This window comes from Uloborus diversus, chromosome 3 (genome assembly GCF_026930045.1).
Source record: "Uloborus diversus isolate 005 chromosome 3, Udiv.v.3.1, whole genome shotgun sequence".
Classification (NCBI taxonomy): Eukaryota; Metazoa; Arthropoda; class Arachnida; order Araneae; family Uloboridae; genus Uloborus; species Uloborus diversus.
This window is the reverse complement of record NC_072733.1, coordinates 194,865,603-194,880,103: the sequence shown is the minus strand read 5'-3', so window position 1 is coordinate 194,880,103 and position 14,501 is coordinate 194,865,603. Positions and strand designations below refer to the sequence as shown.

The window sequence follows — 14,501 nt, the reverse complement described above, 5'->3', positions numbered from 1 at the left end:
TTTTTTTCTTCTTAAAACTTAATCCTATCCTCATTGCCTTGGATGCAAATGTGCAAAAACTTTTCAACTCAATCATAGTTTCATGAAGATTTATTATTTTTAAATTGTTTTCATAGTACAAATTAAAAAATTACTTCTTAATTTTTGCCGTGGCCGCCATATTTGGTCATTTGTAAGATGGAAGTACACAAGCCTTTTTAAGCGCCTCAGTTTCCGAAAATGGCATTGAATGTTTGGATGTTTATTGCGATGCAGACTGTTGTAAAAACAAAGCAAAATGAGCCCTTTTTTTCGGATAATTCATAATTATTTTCTGGAAAAATGCAAAATTTTATCTTTAGTACATTTTTTTATTCAAATTAATTTAGATCCTTATGTGCTAAAGACTAACTATTTTGTCTTAATTGTAGTCTTTTAAGGTTTATTAGTTATTTATAACTACTCTTATGCTACAAATTCAAAAATCTACTTATTATCTTAAATTTTTCACTTATTTGCCATATCTGGTCGTTTGCAAGATGGAAGTACGTAAATTTCGGAAAACAGCATTGGATGTTTATCTCAATGTAAACTATTGAAAGTAGCATAAAATTTGCAATAAATTATGATTTTTTAAAAATTAATTATTTTCTAGAAACAAAAAATTTAAATTTTAATGTAAGCATCTTTCAGTATGTGAAAGAAAAAAAAACTGATGGTTATTGGCATCGGGGTATGATTGGCGGATGTTGATTTTTGCTATTATGCATCATATGGTATGCCGTTCAATGCAATAAGTTAATCGTCTTTGTACTGATAAATAGCTTTGTATTTTGCTCAATATGTTTTGTGTTATATACTAATAAGAAAATAAAAAGAAGTATTGTAAACCAAACGCGGATGCTAAAAGATTGCTGCACGATTTCAGCAAAATGCTAATATTAGGCAAGACATGTAGCATCAAAAAAGCGCTAAAATAAGTTGAAAGTACTAGTAAACAAATGAAAACAATTTTGAGTAAGACTTTAAAAAAAAAAAAAAAAACTTAAATTTTGAGGGAAAAAAGAAAAAAATTCCAAGATTTTTTTTTTTAATATTAAGGTATAGTTTCAGTTCTTACACGTTGCTACTTTGGTCAATGTAAATTATTTTGAAAATATTGTTATTTAAACTTAATTTTGAATGAAGCGAGTTACCTGTAATTTTATAAAAAACCTGGAAAAGTCAGGGAATTTTTTTAACCACAAGTGTATGAACTCTGTTTTACCATTTCCACACCAAGTAACTACTTTATAGCAAAGAATTCATAACAAACTTACAGCTATTCATCAAAATGCACCATCTGGTTTATGCAATGCAAATGCTGCAGTTTCATCAGTCTTCCATAAGTTTAATTTATTGCTCTACCTGATAACCAATTTTTTCCCATTATTTTCGAGGCTTCAAATACTTCTATGAAGAATATTCATGTTTTGGACACTAAAAAGCTGTGGTCCAGCCTTCTCCGTAACCCTATCCCCATGGATATTACGTGGCATGTTAGTAGTAATCGATGTACTCGACTACCTCTAGAGCCATCTCCACTATTATTAGCGTCACTGATGTACTTGACTACTCCCTGTGTACTTTAGGAGAACTAACAAATGTTTTACATTTAACAGTTTACCTATATGGCTAATACTTTGTCCATTTTACCATCATTTGACAACTCTTTTTCAAAGGTTACTTTAGCTGCAATAAGTGAGGTCTAGTGAACTCAATCCTTGATGTAGTTTAAAGAAAAAAAGAGATTCTGTGGATTACCAGCTAAAATTTTAAACATGTCAGGCATGCAAAGTTGGTGAGATTTTTGAACTTATGCATCTGAATAACCTTTCTCAAACCCAAAAAAAAAAAAAAAAAAAAAAAAGATGAATAAATAATAAATAATGAATTACAAAATTATTGTTGAAAAATTTTTTTGCTATAAACTACTGCTTATAAAGTATGTTTAAAAATGCGTTGGTTTTTATAGAAAAATCTTAATACTTAATTTTAGCTGCATTAATTTTAATTCATGTTTGATATAAAGCTTTGTGCAAGAAATATGAAAGTACAATGGAAAAGAGAGAGAAAATATTTAATAATTAAAGTTTAACTGTATATGTCAAAATCACTGCCAATTTTTGAATGTTTGTTGCACACAAGACTTATTTCTGCTTCATTAATACCTCCCTTTCTTTTCTTCTCAGCATATAAAGTTTCCCCGATCTACAAGGTCTGCATTTTTAATGTCATTCAGTCCAGATGGGTAAGTTTATCCTTATATAGTTTTACTTTAATGTTTTCAACATGTTCCTACTTCCAAAATTCATAACTAATCACATTATGACAAAGGCAGATTTTTTTTCCTATATTTTACAGCGTTTTCCTTTTTTTTCTTCTTTAGCACATCACTTCTAATTTTGCATTGGTTCTTATTTTTACTATGCCATCCCAAGAAGAACCACCAAAAGATAAAGAAATGAGCAGATAGTGAGCATTAGGGCTGGGTGATATACCAATATACCGCAATATATTGATATATATTTATTAGCGTGGTAACAATATTCAGATTTCAATCTGTCTGATACATCGTGGTACCGGACTTAACTAAGAACTAATTGAAATAATGACTTAAAAATGCATATTTATTCATAATTCTTAGTGCTTAATGAGTGGATCATACCTGTTAACTCTTCCAGAATTCCCAGAAGTTTTACGAATTTTTCATGTCTTTTTCCGTTGTTCTGATTACGAGCAAAATTTTCCAGTATTTTTGTGCTTTGCAGAAAAAAACAATTCTATCTTGCTAGTTGTGGCGTTGGGAGCGTTTTGTGGAATGCAGCACCGCGCCGTTTGTAGCCAAGGTTGCCGTAAGAGCACTTGTTGCATTCTTATATAATTTGCTTGTTCGATTTTGGATGAATAACTCCATTAGACTGAGAACTTCGATGATGTATGTTAGTTTCGGTTTAGAGAAGTAAAGCCGTTTGATCTCAGATTTAGGGAGCTGAGTTTTATCTCCGCGGTGTGACAGGAATAAGAATATGGCTGGAAGAGAGAAGTAAAGCTGTTTGCATCTCTCTCGATATCGACAATTTTTGCACATTTCCTTTCAATGAAATACCGATTGCATTTTCATTTGAAATGGTATCAAACAGTGGCAGCTGGTGCCTTAAAAAAGTGAGAGGGCCAGAAAAGTGAGCCCCCCCCCCTAGGGCTGGGCGATACATCGATACATCGCAAAACACCGGTGTCAAGCAATCATCGCCACGCCGATGTTTATATTTACTGTTCTTCCGATACACCGCGATTCCCGGTGAAACGCGATGTATCACGATACATCGTGATGCGCCGCGATGTTTCCAACGGCATCGGAACGTCTGAGCGAACCACGATGCTTGCGAAAGACCGCGTTCGTTGAAACACCGCGATGCATCGGAAGAACTGCCTTCGCAGATACATCGCCGATGACTCGGCGATACTACTCGCTGATACACCGCGATGCGTCGAAAGAACTACCTTCGCAGATACATCGCGGATGACTCGGCGAGACTACTTGCTGATACACCGCGATGCATCACGATGCGTCGGAAGAACTGCCTGTGAGAATACATCGCGGTTTATGATGACTCGGCGACTGAAGTCGAAGCATCGCTTCTCGCAGCCAATGGCGAAGCATCGTGATATTATGTCGATGGCAGGGCCGTAGACAGGGTGGGGGACCGCCGGAACAAATACTCACCGAAATTCTAGGACACAAACTTTTGAGTCCTTCCCTTTTTTTTTTAGTTTTTACTTCTCTACTCAAAAGAAAAAAAGAAAAGAAACAACCAAGACTCTGAATCCTCTAATCAAAACGTTTCCCCTTCACCTTGACCTTGCTACTTCCTTCTTTCAGTCACATCCCTTCTCTGACTCCCCCCCCCCCTCACAAGAAATGCGCAGTGGACAGGGGTCATTGTTTGAAAAGGGGAATGTCTTAGACTGGTTCATCTTTCATTTTCTCTTTCAAAAGTAGAGGGGGATTGGGGTTCCCTCTGTCCTTTGATGGACCATCAAGTTTCGTGGTGGGTTGAATGTTTCATTGATTTCACCGCCTAAACACCCCCTAAAAATAGCTTTTTAGCGTTTGGTATCATCGCTTTGTGCGTTTGGTAAATGCTGACTCTTTACGCATTGTCAACATAGCTTTTCAAGCTATAGTTCAGTTTTTGGCGATTGCTACCCTTCAGCTGTATGCTCCTTGTGCTTGCTAATTGCTTGCATCAAAGTTTATTTTGAATAAAATTTTCTTAAATAAGTAAGTACAAATTTCACTATCAATCCATTTAAAATTTAATGCTATGTCTTTTTATGTATCCAAATTTATGTTTGCTTTTGTTTTCAGTTGTAGCTTCTCTAATCATTATTCTTCATGCTTCGGATCCAAATTTATTTTTGATTTTCATGAATAAGTAAGTACAATTTACTGTTTGTTCTTTATATTACCAAAACGTAAGTTCCAATCGTTAAAAAAAAGGAGCTGCATGAACCATCTTCAAACCCTAAAGAATTTCATAATATTAAGCGAAAAACCGAAACTCGCCGATAACCCCCCCCCCCCCACACTCACCAGTAGTTAACCCCCATCCCCCATTGGGTGTTTTACTTTTTAAAAATTTAGTTTTTGTCGAATCTTTTCCAAATTTGGCACAGTGGTTCTTTGATGCTCAGGAATTCACATAGAGTAGTGCAAAAAAAATCCCCCCCCCCCACCATAGGATGGGGGGAAGCTTTTTTGAAAATTAAGTTATTGTCGGATCTTTTACAAATTTGGCGGAGAGGTTCTTAGAAACTCAGAAATTCACTCAGGGTAGTGTTCGGAGCCCTCCTAAGCGCCCCACACCCACCCATAAGAGGTTCTCTTTATAAAAATCAAGTTTTTTTTTTGGGGGGGGGGGGTGATATTTTCCAAATTTGATGCGGAGGTTCTCTGATACTCAGGAACTCATATAGAGTAGTTTTCGGAAGCCCGGTAGGGGGGCAACCCCCTACCCCATAGAGGGTTTTTCCTGTAAAAATCTAGTTTTGTTAGATCTTCTCCAAACTTGGCATGCCAGAATTCATAGAATAGTTTTCCCCTCCCATTAGGGGGTTGGGCAACTCCCATGGGGGGTTCTCCTTATAAAAATCTAGTTTTGTTGCATCTTTTCTAAACTTGGCACAGAGGTTCTTTGATACTCAGGAATTCACATAGAGTAGTTTTTTTCCCTTCCGTTTATGGGGGTGGGACCCAACCCCCCATGAGGGATTCTTCATATGAAAATAAAGTTGTTGTTAGCTCTTTTCCAAATTTGGTACAGAGGTTCTCGGTTGCTCAGGAATTCACATAGAAAAATTTTCGCGGTCCTGCTATGGGGTGAAACTCCCCCCCCCCCAATTGGGAAGTTCTTCTTAAAACGAAGGTTTTGTTGGATCTTTTCCAAATTTGGCACAGAGGTTCTCTGGTATTCATGACTTCACTTAGGGTAGTTTTCGGGGCCCCGCTAGGGGTGAACCCCCCTCCCCCCATAGAGGGTTTTTCTTTTCAAAAATCTAGTTTTTCTCGAATCTTACCCAAATTTGGCACATTGGTCCTTTGATACTCAGTATTTCTCATATTGTAGTTTTCTGGGCCCCGATGCGGGGGCAACCCCCATAGGGGTTTTTCTTATAAAAGTTCAACTTTAGTCGGATCTTTTTCAAAATTGGTTCACATATTCTTTGACTTTCAAGAATTTGTTACGCTATGAGGGGGGGGAGGGAAACCACCATGGGGGTTCCTATAAAAACCCCGTTATCTTCAGATCTATTTTAAATGCGGTACATGTGCCCTTGGATGCAAAGGAATCCCCATAGGATAGTTTTTGTCCCGTAGGATTTTTTTTTCTGCGATTAACCAAGTTAGTTTGAACTAACGTTAATCACCATCTCTAGTTGAATTAATTGAGATTATAGATAATCTAAACTCAATGGGAGGAAGATTAATTCAGCCGACTAATCAATCCATTGAATTTAGTTGATCTATGTAGTTCCTGCCCAATATTATACACTTTATTGCATTTTTAAATAGGTATTTTAATTGGTGCATTTTTAAGAGTCAGACTTTTTCAAGAAGTCCATGCATTTTGTATTGAAAAAGAGGTCCCTTCTCCCTTGTTATCCTTATATACCTGGTTATGGTGCAAACTACACCACTAGAGAGGTTGATTTGAGAGGTATTTTTCTCCTGTACTTGTGGTTTTTTTAGATATTTGGGGGGGGGGGGGCATTGCTCTGAAGGGATGGGCACCCCTGTGTTTGCAATATTTTGCATGCTTGAGGTTTATCAAGTAGTTATTTCTTGGTCCATATTTTCTGAAAGTGACGTGTTGCAAACACTTATACACATATTTATAATATCATCCTAATTTTTCAGGTAAAGAAATGGCTCCTCCCCGCCGTAACCAGAACTTGATATATGACCAACTATTAGAAAAAAGGAACACTAAAAGTCCTGTTTGGAGACATTTTCGACTACCTGCAAATGAAAGTGGCCAACTGGTGGAAAGAGATGTTGCCATTTGCTCAGAATGCAAAGGTGTTATTTCTGCAAAAGGAGGAAGCACATCTAACTTAACAGGGCACCTGAAAATACATCATCCGCTACTTTATTCCCAAACCTGCTCCACTAACAGACGTATGCAAACTGCAGCATGTAATAATCCCTTGGATGAACCTGATGTATTAGAAATTGACGATGCTCGAAAAAACTGTGGTAGCAGCAGTGAAATTCCTCCAACGAAGAGGCAGAAAACGATGCTTGACTTTCAACCACTGGATGGCAATTCGGAAAAAAAGTGCACACAATCTGTAGCAGAATTTATTGTTGGCACATTGCAGCCTTTTCACATAGTTGAATCTGGCCCGTTCATCAATATGATGAAAACTTTTAATCCACGTTATAAAATGCCGGGAAGGAAATATTTTTCTAAAACAGCCATTCCAAAGCTATATAATGAAACAATTGAAAGAATAAAAAGGGAAATATCATTCATACAGCCTGATAGCATTTCCATAACGACCGATTGTTGGACATCTATAGCAAATGAACCTTATATTGCAGTTACAGTACACTTTATTGATTTGGATTGGACTTTAAAATCCTTTTGCCTCTCCTGCACACTTTTTCAAGAGGACCACACTGCAGAAAATATAGCTGAAGTCCTTTCTGAAATATTATCCAACTGGAACCTGAACGTGGAGCAAATAAGATGTTGCACAACAGATAATGGTCCGAATATAGTGAAAGCTGTTTTGTTATTAAAAGTGCCTCACATGCCATGTTTTGGTCATACACTAAACATAGGGATTAATAAAGCGTTTAAAATTTCAATTGTAAGTAGAGCTGTGGCAAGATTAAAAAAATTGCAAAACTCAATTGCACACAGTTGGAAGATGGCGAGAGACTTAAAAGAAGCTCAAGAGTTTCTCCAAGTGGAAGTCGTATCTTTGCCTAGTGCCTGTGTGACCAGATGGTGGAGTATTATTAAACTCTGTCGAAGGTTTTTGGAAAATCAGCTGCCTCTATGTAAGCTTTTCCAAGCTCATCCCGAGAAGAAGCATTTAATGTTAGATAGCTGTGAGGTAAAAGCGATAGAAGAGCTGCTGTGTGCAACAGAGTTTCTAGAAGAAATTTCCAACACACTTTCAGGAGAAAATTACACAACTATGTCATCAGTCTTGCCATTATTGAAGAAAATAAGGCGGTGTATGACAGCAGAAGATAGTGATAGCAATCTAATAAAAGAAATTAAAACTAAAATTTTATCTTGTTTAGAAAGGTATGATAATGATGATACACTGAATCTATTGAGACTTAGCACTTTTTGTGACCCACGATTTCGCCTCAAATTTGTAGATAATGAAGAAGAAACGAAAAAAATTGCTCTTGAATGGATGAGTAGCCATTACACACAATCTCCTAACATTCCTCATAATGAGACTGCAATTGATCAAACAAAAAAGGGTCTTGAAAAACTTTTGGAAGATGACGAGGTGGAGAGTCAAAGCACTAGTGATTTTCTTCCAACAAAAAAAGCTGCAGTTGAGCTGCAAAATTACTTGTCAATGCCTAAAGTTAGGTTAAATGATGATCCATTGACTTGGTGGAAGTTAAATGAGCACAACTTCCCGACGATCAAAATGCTGGCAAAGAAGTATTTAGCAATTCAAGGGTCAAGTGTTCCCTCAGAGCGAACTTTTAGCACGGCAGGAAATATAATTACGAAGAAAAGAGCATCCCTGCTACCGAAAAATTCTGAAATGCTAATATTTTTATTCCAAAATATGAAATAAAAATGAATCTTCTGTGTTTTTATGTGGCTCATGCTTTTGCAGGCCTTGCGACATACCCCACCCCCTCCCCCACCCTTGATTTAATGAAAAGAAAATACATCGAAATATCGCGATGTATCGGAATATCGCGATGTTTACTGGCGATGTATCGCGATGTTAAAATCTGCAACATCGCCCAGCACTACCCCCCCCCCCAAAACCAGGAGGCGCACCCCCTCCCCAGTTTTTTAAATTTTTTAAAAAAGTATTTTAAAAAAATATATTTACAGTCAATTTGCAATAACTCCAATCCAAAGGGATTGACGAAAAACTTCGACTTATCGGAAGTTCGACTTACCGCTAGTTTCGGTTTTCAACATTTTAATATTAAAAACCATCGAATATTTTAATCACAGAACTTATAATGTTTTAAGCCCAACATGCACAGTTTATTCAAAAATAATGAGAGAGAAAAAAAAATCAAAAGCATGGTTTTGATTTCGATACTGCTGGAACCACTCGAATAGAACTGATTCTACTTCAGGAAAGGTGCACATCTTCATTCGTTTCAAATTCGGATTCAGGGATTCTACAGCTTTAGAAGTTTCTATTTTTCTTTTAATATCATTGACAGAGTACTTGCTTAGACATCTTTAATAGTAACGAAAACTCACTCTGTCTCTTGGAACTTTTCAGCATATAATCGAACTAAAGAATGAAGGGGAACACATCTTAACTTTGGTCAGTCTTTGAAGTGTACAATCAATTGACTTGACAACTTTGTTGTTTAGTCAGAAATTTTTTTACCATTAATAGGGAAGTTGCAACCTATTAAATGTTCATATTTTGGCTATGAATATTGTTAGTTGACCCTCAGAACTAAAAAATTCACCATCGCCGAATTTTAAAACACTGTGGTTGATTTTTAATGAATTTTTAAAAATCCACGCGCAAAAGTGCGCTCTTCTGAAACGTCACGAGCCTACGTCACAGGGTACAAATGGGCAGCCTTCCGCCGAAGATCCCTTGTTTTAAGCTAGGGACATTTTGAGCGTGCTGATATTTTTATTTTTTAGAAATTCAATAATTCTTTTGAACACACTATGGAGACCGGATTCGTTAAAGCACAATCTAAATAATCTTCCTCATGTAACATCAATGATGATATTCGAATATTTCCGAGAGGATGAGAGGTTTAATGTTCCAGAAACGCGAGGAGTTAAATGCGAGGAGATAAGCCTTTTAGGTTTCATCTTCAAAGTCGAATGCTTGACCTTCGGCTTCTCCCCTATCGGAAGAGCGCATGACGTCACTTCCTATGCCATTTGACGTCACAAGCGCTTGAACTTTAAAAATTAATTTAAAGAAAGCTACTTATCGTATCTCAAATTTTTTTTCACCTATGATGTTCATGCATGTTACTCTATCATGTAAAAATAAAATTGAAAAATCGAAAACTTCCCTATTCTATCAACTACAACCCAAATTCAAAAAAATTGAATACTTTTATTTTTTGAAGAAAAAGGGTAAGCTTACAAAATAGAAGAACAAAGTAGGTATTTGAATGAACGTACCACCTTTCTTAGACACTAAGAGGTACATAACACTTCAAATAAACTTAATTAAAAATTATCTTGGACAGAATTATCCAAAAGTTTATTGTGTTGATATTTTACATCAAGTCAAAAAATAGAATATTAAAATTTGAAATTTTTTTAAAAAGAAACTATATCAATATTTTATAGCTTCATTTTTTTCTAGAATCACATCTTTAATCCTTTCATATTTAAATTCCATCAACTGTTTACAGTTAAGGCTACTCTCTGATACTGTTTCCCTACCCTCTTCGATGCGGCAATGAGTTCAGTTTTGTTAACAGGCTCTAGGTTTTGAACCTTTTTCTTTTGATTTGACGATGCCACAGATTTTGAGTGGTACTGAGATCAGTAGAGTTGCTTGGCCAGCTTAATATAACAAAATCCTTCTTTCTGTTTAAAATCTGTGAATTGATTTAGAGATGTGATATGAAGCGGAATTTTGCTGAAAGGTGTCACTGAATGTGTCCCTGCAGTGCCTCAGAAGGGAGTATCATGCAGTAATCCAGTATATTTTGATAAACAGCGAAATAAACATTGTTTTAAGATGCATACAATTGTCCAGTTCCAGCAACTCTCATGCCTCCCCATACCATAAAGGATGTCTCAATTTGAGAGAACGTCTTATACAAGTTTTCTCAACTGCTTCGTTTTCTAATGCCAAACCCAAACACTTCTTTCTTCTACAGATATTTCAAATAAAGATTCAACACAGAATAAAATAGTTTCCCAGATTTGTTGCCCCTAGAAAAGCTTATCTTTGCTCTAGGAGAGTTAGGAGTTAGGTGTGTCTCTGCTTCATGTTCATCTTTGACTTTAATTTGAGGATTGCAACTGCTCATTTACTTCGGTTATTTTTTAGTTGATTGATTCTTCTATATTCCTTTAAAATCTTCAAGAACATAGATAGTAAATCCTTCTTTTAATCCAAGAGTTACTGTTTTTTTCTGACTTTAAACAATGGTATAATAAGCAATTTCCTTGTTTACGATTTTATCACGTTGACGATCCTTTTCAGCAAAAGAATAACGGAAAAGCTTCTGGGAACCAAGCTTTATACATGTCGCAACCTAGACAGTTCACAGGCATGCAAATATTTTCGCTACTTTTCAAATTCACATTAAATGAATTGATTAATCTAATTTTTTGACCCATATAAAAAATATATATAGTTTTCAAATTTGTAAACCACCCCTATATTGTTTAAATAATACCTTTAAGGTTTCTGAAATTGTTTCACTCATTCATTAATAACATGTTTTACTTGTTTTATTAGGCTGCATTCATTTTGCCGGGCTCTGTGACAAATTTTGCTTGAACAGTAATGATGTTCTATTTTTTTTGAATTTGGGTAGTAGGTTAATACCAACCAGATTAGAGGTTGTGGTGTGTCATATTTGGAGATGAGATAAAAAGGCAAAGTTTTAGGCAATGAGAATTTATCAACATTTAAATAATTTACCAAGAATAAGTATCATAAACTATCAGCTGCTGGGTGCTCACTTAGTATATATATATATATATATATATATATATATATATATATATTTACTAAGTGATATATATATATATATATATATATATATATATATATATATATATATATATATATTTACTAAGTGATATATATATATATATATATATATATATATATATATATATATATATATATATATATATATATATATATATATATATAAACATCAATGGAACAATAAACAGACAAGGTTACAACACAGATAAATGACAGAGATGAAGCTAGTACTCTTCAGCAGTGGAAACTTCATCCTATGGTAGAAAGACCAAAAATTTTAATACTAAAACTAAGAATAGGATGTCCAATTCCTAAAAAGTCAACATTCATGAATACATTGGGCAAAAGCACCACATGTGAAAAATGAATGCAGATTTTTGGAATTAGGACCTAAAACTAAGCACTGGGGTTTCGTCTCGGACATTAGAAGCCAAGGCTATCAATAATGTCCCTCCACCGTACTGCCAGCAAAAATCAAAAGTCTTACCTATGTGTGCGGGTGTAAAAGTAAAATCCGTGTCCATCTGGGTCATTTTCGTGCCAGTGGATAAAAATAAAAACAAAATCAAGCCCATAAATATAAAAACCAAATAAATAAGTGTGTCATCCATAAAAACAGTTCTAAAGACATTCCAGGTCGACCGAAAAACTTAATTCACAAAAACATCATAAACTGGAATCCAAACATTTGGTTTACTCTAGAAAAATTCATACATGTGACAAGTAAGACGGTTACAGTGAAGGGAAGTATTGGTTAAAGGCAATATTAAAGAAAATACTATTTACAAGATTATTTGGGAAATGTTTTTCAATTAGGTTATTTTTAAGTAGATTTATTTCTTGGTTGAATGCTGTAACCATGTTGCCGATTCTTTTAATTCTGATGACTTGCGAAACAATGATACCAATAAAAACTTTGTTACTGAGACAAGAAGAAAAACTTTGCAGACAGTTAACTTTGAATTAAAATTCGCGTCTTTTATCATAAATAGTGGTTTCACAGTTAAAGTGCTTAGTTCTAGGTCCTAATTCCAAAAATCTGCATTAATTTATCACGTGTGGTGCTTTTGCCCAATGTGTTCATGAATGTTGACTTTTTCGGAATTGGACATCCGATTCTAGTTTTAGTATTAAAATTTTTGCTCTTTCGACCATAGGATGAAGTTTCCACTGCTGAAGAGTACTGGCTTCATCTCTGTCATTTATCTGTGTTGTAACCTTGTCTGTTTATTGTTCTATTGATGTTTATATTTATCTGGCTTATTTGTTTGGCTGTTTTGCGCAGCTTTGGGCTTCTGGTTTATGGTACTCTAATTTTTTCCTATTAATATGTTTTTAATATATATATATATATATATATATATATATATATATATATATACATATATATATATCACTGGATAGAGTTCTCAAAACACCATTTCTGCTCAGTAGATTCTCCAGTTCGTGGTCGTTGAATCCCATCTATTTATCTCGTAGACCAAACATGGAACACTCGTTTGCAGGCAGTGGCGTAACTATGTACCGCAAGACCCCGCAATGCGGGACGACTCGCAGTTGGAAGGGGGCCCAAAAATTTTTGAGCTTTGTTTTCGTTCAATTTTAATAAAGTTTTCCGTAAATCAAACTTACTTTAAAAAGCTTGTATTGGTTCTGGGACCACCTCCCCAGAATCTATTGATATAGGGCCCCTGATTAAGATATCATATGCCTTAGGCCAAACATTTTTTCGTGGCCCTCATGTAGTCAAACATACAATTTTTGCCATTTGTTAAAACAGTTTTAGCTATTTGGGACTCCCAATAGCAGGGGCTGTAGGTCATGGCTTATTTGGCCTATTCAGTAAACAGGTCTTGAGTAGAGAAGGGGGCCCACAGCCCAACTTCCCTGCGTGAAAACCAAACCTAGGCGCGGTGCAAGAAGTATCATATTGCTCTTCCTAGGCCACCTGCCACAGAAAGAAGGGGAAAGTCCCGAGTCCTGACCGTACCAGAGCCCAGAAAAAGACAACAAAAAGAAGTTTTGGGGTGGGATCTGGATTGAGGGGGCGGCCGAAGAATGTATACAAAAAATCATTACCATAGCCCCCCGGGGGACTGTGACAGAACCCCGGCAAGGTACAATATGGGGGGTAAAAATGAGGGGGAGGGTGTCAAAAGGCACATCAGTAGAGCACAAGGAATGTGTGTGCGAAATTTCAGTTTAATTTCTTTTTTCGTCTAGGCTGTAGCCCTGTCAAAGAAAGCAAAAATTTTTTTTAACAGCAATTTTCTAACTTAAATTCCTCCTCCCCCTGATGTCCAGGGAATCGTATTTTGGTTTACGTCGTCAGAGGCCACTAGAGATTGAGTATACCAAAATTCAACTACAGGGGTCTTCATGGGACTGTGATACAGAAGGGTGAAAAACCCAGAAAACCCCAACTTGTTTTGTCGGGTAAACTGTACTTAGTCGCATATATTTTCTTTCATCTTTTTTGGCGGCGGATTTGCTTTTGTTGGCGGCCGGGATGCTCCCACGTCCCGTGATATTTGAGTTATCGCGAATTCACTGTATTTAAACTTTCTTAAAATAATTATTTGTATTAAATAAATAAAGTATTGTAATTTGTATTAAATAAGTCATTGTAAACACAGGACAAGCTACAAAATACCCAAACTACCAAGTAAAACTCAAAAGGTATTATTATCATGTTTATGTCCATGTTTGCTGGCAGGGTGATGCACTTTCACCCCATGATATTAAAAAATAAAATTTAATTAATTAGATAGGGAAAAGCTACAAAAATATTACATCATGAAAATTATTAATCTCACTTTTATGTCTAGTACGCTTTCTGGCGTTGCAATACGCCTCCCTTGAAGCACCGGTAAGGGGCCGCAAGGGAAGCACTTTCACCCCCTGGCTTTTCAAACTAAATAAATAGATTTTAAAAAGTAATATTAATCAAATATTTTAATAGTAACATTATTTTTATCTTTTAATAACTAATTATTTTGAATGAGTAAAATTAAATTTATTCTAAGCAAGGCTGA

General features: G+C 35.7%; 1 protein-coding gene across 1 annotated transcript in view; it reads left to right on the top strand.

The window, feature by feature from the left end:
• Positions 1 to 14,501, top strand: part of LOC129218490 (uncharacterized) — a 117,918-nt gene that overhangs the window by 10,116 nt on the left and 93,301 nt on the right. Inside the window, exon 3 of the mRNA XM_054852773.1 lies at positions 2,211 to 2,269. Coding sequence (XP_054708748.1) covers positions 2,211 to 2,269 — 59 coding nt within the window. The remainder of the gene's footprint in view (positions 1 to 2,210; positions 2,270 to 14,501) is intronic.